We start from the raw sequence: 15,155 nt of genomic DNA, 5'->3' as shown, positions 1-15,155 counted from the left end.
TCACTCCAGCACCACCTCCACATCGTACTCTCTCCCTGCGTCCAGCGCATACTGCGGCAGGGTTTCCGGCCCACAGCTGCCCGTGCCGAGCCCGTGGTGCATCCAGTCCAGGCGAACCACCCTGTCCTTCCTCCACCTGTCATGCAGCTCATAGGGGTGCCCGCAGTCGTCCAGGTCGCGCGCAGAATACGGCAGCACCGAGAAGCTGGCGCCCTCGAACGCCCCGTACCGGGCTCGTAGCAGGCGCCGGCGGCCCGGCAGCGATCTTCGGCCGTCCGTCCACAGCTCGACCCAGCGGACGTCCGTCCGGTTGCCGTTCTCCTGGGGAAACTCGTACTCCGTCACCAGCTCGTCGGCCGGCAGCTCCCAGGTACCCACCAGCTGGCTCAGCTTCTTGTCGCAGTAGCTCTCATCGGGGCCCCGGCCGAACCACCGGACGTGGTCACATCCCTCGACTGCCGTGACCAGGCCGAGCCGGCCCCACGCACGCGGCAGTCCGTTGCCCGTCGGTTTTGCATGGGCCCGGATCCCAACGGCATCGTTGGTGAAGCGGTAGGTTGCCGTGACTTCCAGGGCCCAGTTCAGCGACGGCGGCATGATGCGCGTCTTGGACATGATCTCGAGCGTGCCATCTTCTTTGTACGCCCAGCTGGACTCGACTCCGTGCTGCTTAGCCTGGTGAAGGCGGCGGCCGGTCCAGTTTCTGCCAAAGTCGCAGCCCCTGTCGTTGTCAGTCTGCGCGCGGTAGATGTCAAACACGATCGGCTCCGTCAGGATATTGAAAGAACGGCTGGCGTTCCTTGTGTCTACAATCTCCCAGCTGACAAGGCCGCCGATGCGGAGGTCAAACTTCCACGCCACGCTGCTGCCTCCAGAGATTAGCAGCTGCGAGCTGTGCGGCATCTCAATCTTGACCGGCTTCGGAGCACTAAGGCTGTATGTGAGGCGCAGGCTGTTTGGTTTTGTTAGCTGCACCTGACCAGTGGCCACCACGTGCCCCTTTGGAGCCCACTTTGTCGCTTCGGCGAGAGAGAAGGTCAAGTTCAAGTGTGCGTCAGGGGGCAAGTGCTGCGCGAGTTTGGGTATCTCAATCAGCGCCTCGGTGTGGGGTTGGATACCTGTCTACCGTCAGCATCGGCGCTCCGACTCAAGTTTTGGGAGATTCCTACCCTTCGGAATCGGTAAATCGTCTTCCACAATCCCTGGTGTCCCATCCGAGATGATGGCCCAGCGGCACTCGAGGTGGTCAAGCGTGAGAAAGTCGTAGCGGTTGACGATACGCACCCGGGTCCCTTCTACCCCAAGCGTCTGCACTGGTTCGATCGCCTTCTTGTACTCGACCAGGCCACGGCCGGGACGATGGTCCGAGTAGCACAAACCGTCCATCACGAAGTTATAATCGTTGGGTTCGTCGCCAAAATCTCCGCCGTAAGCGTAGTATGGTATTCCATCTTTTGTTTTCGTAGCTAGGCCCTGGCTCCGAGTCAGTGACGACCGCGCAATGCAGGGCAAGCAGCCTTACATGATTTGCCCATTCCCACACAAAACCGCCCATGAGCCGCGGATACTGGTAGAAGAGATTGATGTACTCCTGAATATTGCCCGGGCCGTTCCCCATGGCATGCACGTACTCGCAGAGGACGACAGGCTTGGTCCACGATTGTTCCTTGCCAAATTTCTCCATGTCGTGCACCGAAAAGTACATCCTGCTGAGAATGTCGGCCGATTCGGCGTTCCAGTCGCCTTCATAGTGGACAAGGCGGCTCTTGTCGACACCCTTGATCCACTTGTACATGGCGGCATGGTTTCTACCGTAGCCGGCCTCGTTGCCGAGAGACCACAGAACAACGCAAGGTCGGTTGAAGTCGCGCATCACCATCTGGCGAGCGCGATCGACGTACGCTTCCTCCCAGTCCGGATTGTTGGAGGTGTACTGGGAACCGTCACCGCCAACAACGAACAGCCCGTGGCACTCGAGGTCACTGGGTCGTCAGCATGCTGGTCGTACCATCGACATGTTAGGTTCACATACCACTCGTCCAGGATCCACAAGCCCAGCTCGTCAGCGAGCTCATACAGCCTGTAGTCGTTAGGATAGTGAGACGTCCGGATGGCATTGACGTTGTACTGCTTCATCTGGATCAAATCGGCCTTGAGGAAGTCATAAGGGACCGTCCGGCCGTACTTGGGATGATGCTCGTGGCGATTCACGCCTCGCAGCTTGACCGGCTGGCCATTGACGCAAAAGACACCATCAAGCAGCTCGACCTTGCGAAAGCCCACACGTTCGGCCACGACACATCCTGGAACGTTCAATATCAGTCTATACAGGTACGGTGTTTCTGCAGTCCATTTGCGGGGATTTGCGACAGGTACTTGGAAGGTTATGGTTCCTGAGCCCTCCTTAGTCGCTTGTGCCACGATGATCACCTCCGGCTTCTTGTTCTCCTCCGTTACTTTGGTCTTATGAAGCTCCTCCAGACTCAACTCGACAGTGGCATGTCCATTGAGCTGGACCTCCACGAGTAGGGTGGCATCCTGGTACTTGTCATCAAGCAAGGTCTGCACGTGGAAGTCCTCGATATGGATCTTGGGGAACTTGTGCAACCAGACATCACGAAAGATGCCGCTGAAGCGCCATTGGTCTTGGTCCTCGAGGTAGCTGCCGTCGCAGCGCTGGTAGACCTCTACATGGAGAAGGTTGACACCGTCAAAGCGGACAAAGGACGTGATGTCGAACTCGCTGGGATTGCGGGCACCCTGCGAGTAGCCGACATCACGATGGTTCACCCAGACCGTAAAGGCCGAGTCGACGCCCTCAAAACGCAGTCGGATCTGATGGTCCTTATCTTCCACGGGGTCCAGCTTGAAGCACGTCACGTAGCGGCCGCATTCGTTGTCATCGATGGGCACACGAGGCGGATCCACGGGAAAGGGGTAGTTATAGTTGACATACTGAGGGCCTCGTCCGTACCCCTGGAGCTGCCAAAACCCCGGCACCATGATCCTGTTGTGCTGCGTCCCCCATCCCGGCATGTCAGCCAGCTCCTGGGGCGTGTATTTGTAGAAGTCGACGGTGCCGTCATAGGGGCTCTTTGAGAGGCTGAATAGCCACTGGCCTGACAGCAGCTGGCTCTTGGCGAGAGCGAGTTCGCCTTTGCGCGCATCCTCAATGTCCTTGTACACAAAGAAGTGGGAGCGAGGCGGCAACGTGTTCCGATGGAGGACCTTGAGATTGTTCCAATCTGGCACGCTCGGGGGAAACACGTGGGCCTGGGGCTCGGAGCTGCGAACCCAACCCGGGAGGTCGGAGGGGAGCGTTCCTTGCGACATGTTGGCCACGGAACAATTTGCCGCGTGTAGCGAATGCAGGATGCTAAGCTCTGGGGCGAGATGGCGTCAAGGCCGACGACATGAGAGGAACGGACGGGGATGATGGAAGCAGATCGAAGTACGCAATTGTGTTCTACGCTGCTTCTTTTATTATTATTATTATTATTTATTTATTTATTACCAAGTGTCACACATATCAGCAGTCAACCTGGCGAGAGAGCACAACTTGTACAACAGCGATCGATGGAGGTTGATAAAGCTCAAGGGCAAGAGCACTAGCAATCAGCAGCTTGATGTTGATGTTGTGCCCCGCATCTTCGCTGCGTTAGTAAGGTGCAGGTGGCACAGCAGAAACCCCGGGGAAACTGGGGACCATGAATGGCACCGGGGAAGGATAGGGAAGCCGGTTGTTGGCATTGAGCATCAAGGGTTAGGGTTATTTGCTTGGCCGGAGAGGTAATCTGCCGAGCGGACCATCGCACGCCTGCTCGTCTCGTTTCTCCGCTCCTGTCGGAAACAAAAACATCTACCAACCCCTGACGCGCTCACCTCACAGCGTGAGCAATCCGCTCTTGCTCGTCTAAAATAGCCTCTGGCAGAGCCGCACTGCACTGCTAGTGTCCTGCCAGTTGCAGCTTGTTTGCAAGCTATCGCGACCCGTACCCGGTCGGCTCACATGCGTTGATACCAAGACGGCAACGAAGCAACCAGAAAGCGTGAGAGCCGCCATCTGCGGACTACGGAAGCATATCCCCCATCGAGATCTTGGGGCGCTTGCCTGCGTCGCATTCACGGAAATGCGGGATTGACAACGCTGGTCTGGCCCCGCAACCAACGACCGGAGCCGCAACGACGCTCGCCAGCCTGACTCTGGGCCCTGAGTGATTCGCGGACTTTTCCTCTCGGCAAAAAGCCTCACTGTGTTTACCGTTCCGCAACAGCACCAGCTGGGTACGTATCCAGTTCGAAGTTCGAACCATGGTACCGGGATAGGGGCCGACGCGCATGCCACCCTGCGCTGGACGCTTGCGTCACGGCATGCTCGGCTAAGAGAGACGGCGAGATGAGAAAGGGCACGTCTTGGCTTCACGGGGAGCCATTCCGAGGGCTCTGGGCCGTCGCCGTTAATCTGGTGTATATTAACGGCAGATGTGTCTCGCTGTGACGGATCGACGTCTGTTCTCCAGCGCCCTGGCACCTCAACAACGCCGTGCGACACGTGCTGTTTTCGCCATGAAGCGGCCAACGGCGACTGGGCTCTTGCTTGCGGCCGTGGCGGCTCCCGCTGCGGCTGCCACGACGTGGAAGAACGTCAATATTGGCGGCGGCGGCGGCTTCGTCCCTGGCATCATCTTCCATCCCACGGCCAAGGGCGTCGCCTATGCCCGTACTGATATTGGCGGCCTGTACCGCCTGAACGCTGACGACTCGTGGACTGCTGTGACGGACGACCTCGGCACTCATGAGAGATGGTGAGCATCTACTTTGTACTTCATCGTAAGGTAGGAAAGCGGAATCTGACTTGACCGGCAATCAAGGGGCCACTGGGGTATCGACGCCGTCGCGCTGGATCCCCAGGATCCTGACAAGGTCTACGCCGCCGTCGGCATGTACACCAACAGTTGGGACCCCAACCCAGGTGCCATTATCCGCAGCTCGGACCGGGGCAACACCTGGCAGTCGGTCGACCTGCCCTTCAAGGTCGGCGGCAACATGCCCGGCCGCGGCATGGGTGAGAGGCTGGCTGTCGACCCCAACAACGGCAATATCATCTACTTCGGTGCCCGCAGCGGCAACGGCCTGTGGAAGAGTACCGACGGCGGAGTCACCTGGTCCAAGGTGACCTCCTTCACCAACGTCGGCACATATATCCCGGACCCCAGCGATGCCAACGGCTACAACAACGACATCATCGGCCTGACCTTTGTCACCTTTGACTCGACCTCGCCCATCATCAACGGCGCGACCTCACGCATTTTTGTTGGCACGGCCGACAACATCACTGCCTCCGTCTATGTGTCCAACGATGCCGGCGCTACCTGGAGCCCCGTCTCCGGCCAGCCCGGCAAGTACTTCCCGCACAAGTGCAAGCTCCAGCCGGCCGAAAAGGCCCTCTACCTGACCTACAGCGACGGCGCTGGCCCGTACGATGGCAGTGCCGGCGCCGTCTATCGCTACGACATCACCAACGGCACCTGGAAGGACATCACCCCAGTCTCGGGCGGCGACCTGTATTTTGGCTTTGGCGGTCTGGGTGTTGACATGCAGAAGCCGGGCACTCTTGTTGTGGCCAGCCTGAACTCGTGGTGGCCCGATGCCCAGCTGTTTAGGTCGACCGACTCGGGCAACACCTGGTCTCGCATTTGGGAGTGGGCGGGCTACCCGAACCAGAACTGGTACTATAGCATGCATGTGAGTCTTTCCCTGTCGTGCTGAATCTCGATGTCGCTGCTGACATCGGCAGACCGGCAACGCGCCCTGGATCGACACTGGCTTCCTCTCCACGGACAGCAAGCGTCTGGGCTGGATGATTGAGGCGCTCGAAATCGACCCTCACGACAGCGACCACTGGCTCTACGGCACCGGCCTGACCCTCTTTGGTGGTCATGATCTGACCAAGTGGGACACCGTCCACAACGTCAGCATCCACTCTCTCGCTGTCGGCATCGAGGAGATGGCCGTGCTCGGTCTCGCCTCTCCCCCGGGTGGTCCAGAGCTCCTGGCCGCCGTCGGCGACGACTGCGGCTTCACCTTCCGCACCAGCAACGACTTGGGCACTTCCCCGAGCACTCCCTGGATGACGCCTATCTGGGCCAGCTCCAGCGATGTTGGTAAGTATTGAAAGAGCAAATCTTATCCAGAGCTATGATTGACACCCCCCAGACTATGCCGGTAACAAACCCGAGAACATTGTCCGCGTGGGCACCGGGTCCGGCAGCCCGCAGGTCGCGCTCTCCAGCAACGGCGGCCAGAGCTGGAACACCCACTACGGCGCCAGCGACAACCAGAGCGGCGGCTCCGTTGCCTACTCAGCCGACGCCGACACCATCCTCTGGTCGACAAGCAACTCGGGGGTCCTGCGCTCCCAGCATCAGAGCAGCTTCGCCGCCGTGGCTTCTCTGCCCTCGGGCGCAGCCGTCGCCGCCGACCGCCGCAACAACAGCGTCTTCTACGCCGGCTCGGGCTCCAAGTTCTACCGCAGCACCGACACTGGTGTCACCTTCACTTCCGTCTCCCTGCCTAGCGGCGTACAGTCCGTCAAGGATGTTGTCGCTCACCCGGTCGTCTCCGGCGAGGTCTGGGTCAGCACTAATGCCGGCTTGTTCCGCAGCACCGACTTTGGCGCCACGTTCTCGGCCGTCAGCACCCTAACCGACACCGAGCAGATCGCCTTTGGCAAGGGCGACGGTTCCACGTGGAATGTGTACGCCTTTGGCCAGGGCCCGTCGGGGGCGAAGCTCTACGCCAGCTCCGACTCTGGCGCCTCGTGGGTCGATATCCAGGGTACCAAGGGTTTCGGTGCTATGGGCGCCAACAGGGTTGTCGGCAGTGGCAACGTCGCTAACCAGGTGTATGTCGGCACCAACGGCCGCGGCGTGTTTTATGCCAAGGTCTCCGTCCCAAGCAGCGGCGGCAGCCCTAGCACTACCTCGTCTGCGGTCTCCAGCACCAAGACCACCAGCAGCGTCCCGACTACGCTAGCAACGTCGACCGTCCGCACTACCACGACCTCCACGTCGACTGTTCGCACGAGCAGCACGACTACCACTAGCTCGGCGCCGACTACCACCACGCCGACCCAGAAGTCAAAGCACTGGGAGCAGTGCGGTGGTTTGATGTGGACTGGCCCGACGGTCTGCGAGGAGCCATGGACTTGTGTCAAGTATAACGACTGGTACTCGCAGTGTGTCTAAGCGGTGAGGAGTAGCTGGTTTAGGGTAGTTGTTGTATATATATATATATATATATATATATATATATTTTTGAAAAGAGAATTTGTATATATATTGAGTTTTGTTTAACTGCTACGGCAGTGTTGAATGGTATCTGGTCGCCCGGTTCCGGACCGCATGTGTGATAGGCCTTGGAAAATCGGTGATGTAGTTGCCAGTATCAAGGCAGTCCTCGGCGTTTGCCTGGCCAGCAATTTGATCCGACCTCACAGCCAGAGCAGTTTGGCATATGAACAGATATTGCATAACAATGAAAAAAAACCTTAGTCGAGGCCAGGACACGCCGAAGTTGTCAGCTCAGTTCTTACCTGCACAGACTTTGCGACATGTTGAGGCACATTCCGCATCACTGTCTGCACCAGGCCTCGGCATGTGATGTTAATTACTTCATCGTGGGTCAACTTGATTTATGTCGCTTTTTCTCATTGCGATTTGTCTTTTCTTCTTCTCCCGTTTCCTTTGTGACCATCTCTCTTTCTCTCCTCACCATCTCCCCACAAGTCTTATAAACCACATTCCCCCGTCATCGCCGTACCGAGAAACCACACAGCCATGCCCATCATCGTCCGCATCTTGCGTCATCCACCGGAGTTGCTTGATCGGCACACGACCGCTGCTTACGACACAGTTCACCTTGCCGCCAGGGTGGGCATCAAGCGCGCCATCTTGGATCGTGTCATTCGCGCTGGTAGGTCTCTTTTCCCATCCTGTTCCAGCAAGCCGTCTTTTGCCTGAAACACTATTCCTGACCGACTCCCCAGCTCTCCAAGGAGACGAACTCCCCATGCGTGCCGCCGCCGCGGCGCAGCAGGAGCACGAGGCCTGTGGCTGCCATCTTGTCAAGAACCTGAAAGAATGGTTGACGATTGTTTATGATCTTGTTGCCGACGGCATCAATATGGGACTTAACCGTGGGGTTTTCGGAAACTCCCTCAGACTTGGAAAGCACTAAAGCGTGCAATTTACCCGCTTCAGAAACATCGACTGACCCCTTTTGCAGCCCTCGACGATCCCTCCCACCCCCGCGAAGAGAGTCCAGCAGAATCTGGCAATGTGCTACGTCCATTAGACCGGAATACGGTCTCTCAGGGTCGAGCTTGGCGTGCTCCTGCTGCAGGAAATATCGATGCCAGGGTCATCAGGAAAGAGGAGGAAGAACAGGAGGAAAGCCGGTCTCTACCGTCGACGTGCGCATTAAGCGGGAGAATCCCGCTTCGAGCAACGACCCAGTGGTCCTCACGACTCCTACTCCATATGACAGCCAACTGAGTTATTAAGCGAGAGATTCCTGCTTCGAATGACGGCCGAGTGGCTGTCGAGGACGAGTCTGAAACTGTTGATCAAGTACCAGCATTAGACGTGAGATGGTCAAGAACGAAGATGGTGACCGCAGCGGACTGGGACTGGGTAAGCGGTCATGATAGTCCCTTCTGTCAAGCTCCGGTCAAGCTCACACTCGCTGGCATAGACTCCATCCTAGCTCAACCGAGTGCCCCATCTTCGACTTCTATGCCCGTTACTCGCGGTATGAAGCGCAAAGCTGTTCAAACTCAGCAGCCAGCTCCGAAGAGGACAGTGCCGCAGCGCAGGGCGGCTGCTGAGGCGCTGGTAATCTCTTATTGGCATAATGCGGTCACATGTAACAGTTATTGGTGGAGAGAAGATGAAGCTTGAGGTTAGATCGGTCTAGGTCAAGATACTTGACCTAATGGTAGAGGGGAAAGCCCAGACGTCTAAATGGTTGTAGATCTCGCGATGTCAAAGGCTGAATGCTGCTATGCTCTGCCATTGAGTTGCTATCACTGTTTGACTCAATTGGAAAATGTGAACCCATTTTTTGGAACGAGGAACGTGTATGATAAGGAACGTAGAACGAACGAAGGAAAATTGTAAAAAGTGTAAAAGGAAAGCTTCCCGGCCGGGAATTGAACCCGGGTCTCAGGCGAATCTTGTCCGAAGACTTGACAAGCCTGCATACTAACCACTATACTACCGAGAACTCCTTTCTGGCTGCTGGATGTTGAAATAACCTATATGTACTTGCAAAACTGTCGCACGAAGACTTCCCAATCTTTGTTCCGCTTGGACATTTGCTTCCAGTCGCGAAGGTTTGCCAAGAACAACCTTGGGCAAAAATATCAGGAGATCACTATCGAATAAGGTTTGCATTTCACGGACTGAAACCAAACCCCGCTTGGTGATTACATAAAAAAGATTAAGAAACAGCTTGTGTGTTTCTAGGAATGCATTTGTAAAGGGAGTTTGCTGCCGCTGAGCTTGTCGTATTGCCAAGCTCGGCCATGTTTGGATCGAATAGTTTGAACAGCTGAGGTCTGAGGTTCTTCAGCCGCATGCTGGACAAAGTATTCAGCGCGCATGACTTCTGCAAGAGGCATTCGATACTGCACCAAATGCCGACCCGAACACTAGCATGATCTCATCGATGCCTACAACCGGAAACAGTGCATCGACAATGGCGGTGACGTTGCTTACCCTACACGTGCAGTGTCGCTGAGGTCGGCAACAGGACCTGTGGTCTTCCAGATGACTGTGTTTCTATCCCGGGAGAGGACACGGGACAATGCGCAGAGCTCGGGACTTTGTGTTTTCCTTTCTGATTTTTATCCTCTCGTTGTTCGCATTACAAATGCGTCTTTTATCGAGCCATATATATTTTTGCGTAGCATTGCCACGAGCACTCGTGGTGGCTGCTGACGTTGGCAACCGTTAAATCTTTCCGAATCTGTAGAATTTAGACCGAGAACGGTTCACGCGCTGGATTCGGGAGAGCCATACGGCGTTGCGGTTGGCCGGCGGTTCGAATGCGAAAAGCCGCTTTGAAACACTGCTGTTTAGACTCGCCCGGAACCTGCTGTGATGACCTGCTGTAATGATGTTCATGAAGGGAGGAGAACATCCCCCTCAAACTTTTGGATCGTGATCGCCGTCGCTGCGGCTCTGTCCTGTTTCAGAGAGGACGGGAACACCCGGTTCTCGAAAAGGGGATTTGTTCGCAGGTTGGTGGGTGAGGGGCTGACAGTTGGCAGCGGTTGCCACTACCGCGGGGTACTAGTCACCACAGCTGGCAGGCGGTCGCGCTGCTTAGTCGTCACCTATACACCAGTGTCGATCAAAAACGGTCACCAGGCCCGCCAGCCAGGTCGTGGCGCCGAGCAATCCGGGCGTCAGATCACAGACCAGGGTCAGGGGCTGCGTGTGAGATGACTCTGAGATTGGCCAAGACTTGGCGGCCCCTGAAGGCGCATGGACCGCGGCATGTTGTCGAGTGTGTGTGTGCCTGCAACAAAAAGACTGTTGCTGCTGTTGCTGAAAAACATAGTCCTTGTCCCTATTGCAACAATAGCGCGCCATTAGTACAGCCAACACGGCAAACATGAAACCTCATCTCATGGCAACGGTAATCGTGCTCATTTCGGAAAAATCCTACCAAATGCGGACTTTTACTGAGGTGATGACTGTGAGGTGTTGGAACCACTAAGGATCTTAATTTCCCAGCTGCATCAAGCACCCCTGCTCAGCATGGTCAGATATGTTGATAAAGGAAGTGGAGTCAAGAAGTGGTAATGCGTTACACCTACACAAAGCGCACACACACAGCAGCCATGACTGCGTAACCGGGAGGTCGACTATCGCCATGTGCCGGTGGTAATGTGGCGCAAAAATAGCCCGTCCTCGCGGCTATGTTCAATACAATTGTTGAGGACGAACATGCTGCAACATCAAGTGGCAACAAGCCGGGGCAGCGCTCCTTCTTCTCCTCAGAGCAGGGTTCAACAGCTATCACCAACAACCCGGTGAAACTCCATCCCGCAAGTCACTGTCGCGCTCCACCCGCTAAGCCTTACGGAGACTGGGGTGAGGTTAGCGCTTCCTCTTTTCGTTAGCTGATACGTGATAACACGGTAACTTATGTAGATTACATATAGAATCCAGTGTGCAGTTTCCGTGGACGACCAGGCACCGATCGGCCATCCCTGCGCACGTCCGGTGGCAGCCTAGCCCAGACGATATGATTGGCTGCCGAGACGGAGGGACCAGGCCCTTGGGCGGATTGCAGGGTCCGATTGGGCAGGTCCCGGGGGTGCGAGGGCGCCCTGACCCTGTCAGCCACGCCGCAAGCCCGGTGCTTCTACCCACTCACGCAACACCCAGACCTACACGGCGCCCACAGAGCATACACAGATCCACAGAGCACCCACAACCCGCATGCTTACGATCCAGGACAGTAGGGCTGTCCTCCCCAGATGGCCTCTTAGGATCGCCAGCATAGGCCCCGAAAGATGGGGAGGCTGGGCGGCCTGCCCCTGGCCCTGGTGCAGAAGGGGCAAAGAGCGCAACGCGGAATGCGCCAACGAGGGGCCGGACATGAGACATAGGGACAAAGGGCAGCATAGCCTGGGCCTCGGGGAAAGGACCTGGCTGGATGGATCATGGGTGGCCGTTCTCTGCCGGGCTCGCTCGCTGCTTGATAATAGTCGCGGTCCCTTTCTCACCACCTCCCTTTCTCCTTCTTCGTTTGATCCTCCTTTTCCCCAAAGCACTGCCATCTGTTTCCATCGCTGCAGGCTCCTTTGTGCCCTGCTAGCTGTACTGTTATCGAGGCCCGGACTCGTGGCATTCACTCGCTCTGTCTCCCCTTCGCCTTCATCGCTCTCACTCGAGTCCTCTTTGACCTCCGGCTCATCGCCTCTTTTGTCATTCCCTTCATCCACTCGCTCAGCTTGCTGTTTATTGCCGTACTGCTGTCGCTGTTGTCCTCGGTCCTTCGTAGAATAGCACTAAGGTCGACAGTCGACTCGCAACATCCCAGCCGCTCCCTATAAACCTAGCCCACACGTACTTCTCATTCCTCGCTATCGTCAGTTGTACCTAGATAATTACCAACATGATCTCCAAGTTCCTACGTGCCGCCACCGCGACCCTTGCTGTCGCCTCTGTGGTGTCGGCTCAGACTTATACGGACTGCGATCCCACTAAGCGCGGTAGGTATCCTTATCCCTTCGTCATGTGTATAGTGTAGGACGTTATGCTGACTATCGCAGACGGCTGCCCCAACCCCAAGGCGGTGGGGTCCCAGGTTGTCGACATCGACTTCCGTAAGGGTGGCAATGCCTTCTTCAAGGAGCTGGAGGGCACCAAGATCACCTACGACCCTGAGCTGGGCGCTGTCTTCTCTATCAAGAAGGAGACTGACGCCCCGACCATCGCCAGCAACAAGTACATTTTCTTTGGCCAGGTTGACGTAACCGTCCGCGCTGCTCGCGGTACCGGCATCGTGACCAGCTTCGTGCTGCAGTCGGACGACCTGGACGAGATCGACTGGGAGTGGATCGGCAGCGACAACTACGAGGTGCAGACCAACTACTTCAGCAAGGGCTGCACCGAGACCTACGACCGCGGTGGCTTCTCGAACGTCCACGATCCCATCAACACCTTCCATACCTACACTATCCGCTGGACTCCTGAGCAGCTCGACTGGATCATCGACGGCAACGTCGTCCGTACCCTCAAGAACACGGGCGAGAAGGGCTGCTCCGGCTACCCCCAGAGCCCCATGCAGATCAAGCTCGGCACTTGGGTTGCTGGCCGAAAGGACGCTCCCGAGGGCACCATCCAGTGGGCTGGTGGCCTGGCTAACTGGAAGGAGGCTCCCTTCGACGGCTACTACCAGTCCATCCGCATCCAGGACTTTATGGGTGGCGCCAAGGAGGCCACCGAGTACCAGTACACCGACCGTAGCGGCACTTGGCAGAGCATCCGGGTCGTCAATGATGGCAAGCCCGCCGAGATCTCGTCCAAGCCCACTCTCCCAGCTACTACCAGCACCGCGAAGCCCTCGTCCACCTCGACCTCGTCCGTTTCGACGACTTCTGCTACCACTTTCGCTACCGTAACCTCGTCCACCTCGACTGTCGCCTCTTCGGCCACTGCTTCCCAGGTGTCCATCTCTCCGTCGCCCACCGTTAACACCCCTAACGCTGGTGTCTCCCCTGTGCCGAGCGACGACTCCACCGGCGCTGCCGGCAGGCTGGCCCTGAATGTGGGCAACGCCGTTGCCATGGGTGTCGCTGCCGTCTTTGGCTATCTTCTGCTCTAAGTGTTGGGGGGACACTGGTCGTTTTTGGTGTTTCTGCTTCGGCGGTTGGTTTTTTTTTCCTTTCTTCCCCTTGGGATAAAGGGACTGGTGTTTTTGTTCTACACTACTTGGGAACCTCTTAGATTAGCTTGAGACTTTGCTTTTATCGGAGGGCATTAGATTTTCTTGGGCCGTTGGGCGGGAAAAAAACGGTAGCAGTGCCGAACACAAGACTCCGTATTTTCTTGAATATACCCGCTATTCTTTTAGTTCCCCCCGTTCTGTTGCTCTGAGCCCAGCGTGGGAATAGGGGCATCCTAATGGGGCCAGGTTTTGGTGGCGGTATGTTAAGGGTACATCTCAGGACACCATGGTAATGAGGTAGCTGGTGAGGTCATGGACTTAATGGCTTGGTGTCATGGTGCTGATACCCATACTACATGTCTTAATGTATCATGATGGTCAGCTGTGTACTTATGTGTCTCATCTCCGGGAAGTGGAAAGGTATAAATATCCGAATATATTTAGGGTATAAACGTGTGGCCTTGGTAGAACTGAACGTGATTATCCTCGATACGGCATGCTGTGGGTAATGTGTGTCCTCCAGTCCTCCTGATGCGCCGCCCGATCATAAAAGTTTCATCATAATCAACACAAGTCGGTCACCTACCTTGTGAAAGACCATGCATATCCTTCAGGGTGTGCTAGATGAGGGTGAGGATGAGAAATAAGCTGTGTTGCAATGTCACTGCTGGAACAATGGGGTGCCTTAGCTGACGAGTTATCGTTTTTTATCCCAGTTTCTTCGTGCCTTCCTTTGCTGCTTACCTTCTTCTGCTCCTTTCCATACAAAAACTTCAATGTATCTGTGACTTTTCCACCCCATCACAAATTTCTCATCCCAACGCCATCTCCTGCTGCTCTTATCATAACCATGTCGATAACAGGATCGTTCAACCATCGCCATCACTTAAACCGTTAAAGGCTGTACGCTGATGAGCGCTCTAGACATGGCCGCCACCGCACACGCTCCAACTCCTGCTCCTACGATCCACGTCATCGCTACTTCCGCTCTCGTTCGCTTGACTCTCGTCGACGCAACCATCGTGATAACATTCGAGCTCGCGATGACCGTCGAGGACGCCGTCAGCACGGGAGATCGAAGCTCGAGTCCTGAGCGTCATCATCGCCATCGCCGCAAGAACAGCGCAGCTCAGGCCCCGACTGCTACCGTGGCCATCGCCGCCGCCGTTACCATTGCTGCATGGAGAGTCGTAGTTCGACTCTTGATGATCATTGCTCTTATTGCGGCCGCAGTTATAGCAAGTCGCCTTGGAGAGACACCAGTAGCAAAAGCCCTCGCCAGCATCTCCATAATTCCCCCAGCCGCTATCCTGAGCGTCGCCTTACCCAGGACGCCCTCCACCCTGCCAAACAGCAACCCAAAGTTGGAAGCCTACCGTTTAAACGCATCCAAATTAACAAGGCCGTCTCTCTCATGAATGTTGAAAGCAGCAACCCCACTAATAGCAAGCCATCTCTCTCATGGCAAGGCATGTCACAAGAAAAGCCTTCGGATTCCAGTCTGCCGGCAGGATCGACTGTGATGTCTATGACGTTCCTGAAGTATAAAGCTGATGGCAGTCCAAAATACCATCTTGTTCACTCCAATCTTGACGAGACGCCTCACCAAGAAGGTCATGGTTTACATGCAAACGTCACATTTAGAACTGTATCTGCTCCTCCAAGACACCCAGTGGGTCACGCAGGGC

General features: G+C 56.2%; 5 protein-coding genes and 1 non-coding gene across 6 annotated transcripts; 4 read left to right on the top strand and 2 right to left on the bottom strand.

Annotated features, from left to right (window-relative positions):
- CTHT_0040740 (beta-galactosidase-like protein) lies at nucleotides 1-3,333 on the bottom strand (the record flags this gene model as incomplete). The annotated part of the gene is made up of 5 exons (XM_006694417.1): nucleotides 1-952; nucleotides 1,013-1,118; nucleotides 1,170-1,473; nucleotides 1,523-1,982; nucleotides 2,033-3,333. The coding sequence occupies 5 exons, from the start codon at nucleotides 3,331-3,333 to the stop codon at nucleotides 1-3; spliced, it is 3,123 nt and encodes a 1,040-aa protein (XP_006694480.1).
- Nucleotides 3,334-4,566: 1,233 nt separating this feature from the next.
- On the top strand, nucleotides 4,567-7,247 carry CTHT_0040730 (uncharacterized protein; the record flags this gene model as incomplete). The annotated part of the gene is made up of 4 exons (XM_006694416.1): nucleotides 4,567-4,805; nucleotides 4,872-5,745; nucleotides 5,798-6,164; nucleotides 6,217-7,247. The coding sequence occupies 4 exons, from the start codon at nucleotides 4,567-4,569 to the stop codon at nucleotides 7,245-7,247; spliced, it is 2,511 nt and encodes an 836-aa protein (XP_006694479.1).
- Nucleotides 7,248-7,838: 591 nt separating this feature from the next.
- CTHT_0040720 (uncharacterized protein) lies at nucleotides 7,839-8,238 on the top strand (the record flags this gene model as incomplete). The annotated part of the gene is made up of 2 exons (XM_006694415.1): nucleotides 7,839-7,974; nucleotides 8,048-8,238. The coding sequence occupies 2 exons, from the start codon at nucleotides 7,839-7,841 to the stop codon at nucleotides 8,236-8,238; spliced, it is 327 nt and encodes a 108-aa protein (XP_006694478.1).
- Nucleotides 8,239-9,196: 958 nt separating this feature from the next.
- On the bottom strand, nucleotides 9,197-9,285 carry CTHT_0040710. Its single transcript is given in 2 exon segments — nucleotides 9,197-9,231; nucleotides 9,249-9,285. It is a non-coding gene; the product is annotated as a tRNA-Asp (tRNA).
- A 2,907-nt stretch (nucleotides 9,286-12,192) lies between these two features.
- On the top strand, nucleotides 12,193-13,404 carry CTHT_0040700 (cell wall glucanase-like protein; the record flags this gene model as incomplete). Its single annotated transcript, XM_006694414.1, has 2 exons — nucleotides 12,193-12,289; nucleotides 12,350-13,404. The coding sequence occupies 2 exons, from the start codon at nucleotides 12,193-12,195 to the stop codon at nucleotides 13,402-13,404; spliced, it is 1,152 nt and encodes a 383-aa protein (XP_006694477.1).
- A 989-nt stretch (nucleotides 13,405-14,393) lies between these two features.
- CTHT_0040690 (uncharacterized protein) lies at nucleotides 14,394-14,885 on the top strand (the record flags this gene model as incomplete). The annotated part of the gene is made up of 1 exon (XM_006694413.1): nucleotides 14,394-14,885. One exon carries the CDS (start codon nucleotides 14,394-14,396, stop codon nucleotides 14,883-14,885), a length of 492 nt encoding a protein of 163 aa, XP_006694476.1.
- Nucleotides 14,886-15,155: the final 270 nt, after the last annotated feature.

The sequence above is a fragment of the Thermochaetoides thermophila genome (assembly GCF_000221225.1).
Source record: "Thermochaetoides thermophila DSM 1495 unplaced genomic scaffold scf7180000011818, whole genome shotgun sequence".
In the NCBI taxonomy this organism is placed as follows: Eukaryota; Fungi; Ascomycota; class Sordariomycetes; order Sordariales; family Chaetomiaceae; genus Thermochaetoides; species Thermochaetoides thermophila.
The sequence above is the reverse complement of the archived record's forward strand: the minus strand, read 5'-3'. Positions and strand labels throughout refer to the sequence as shown.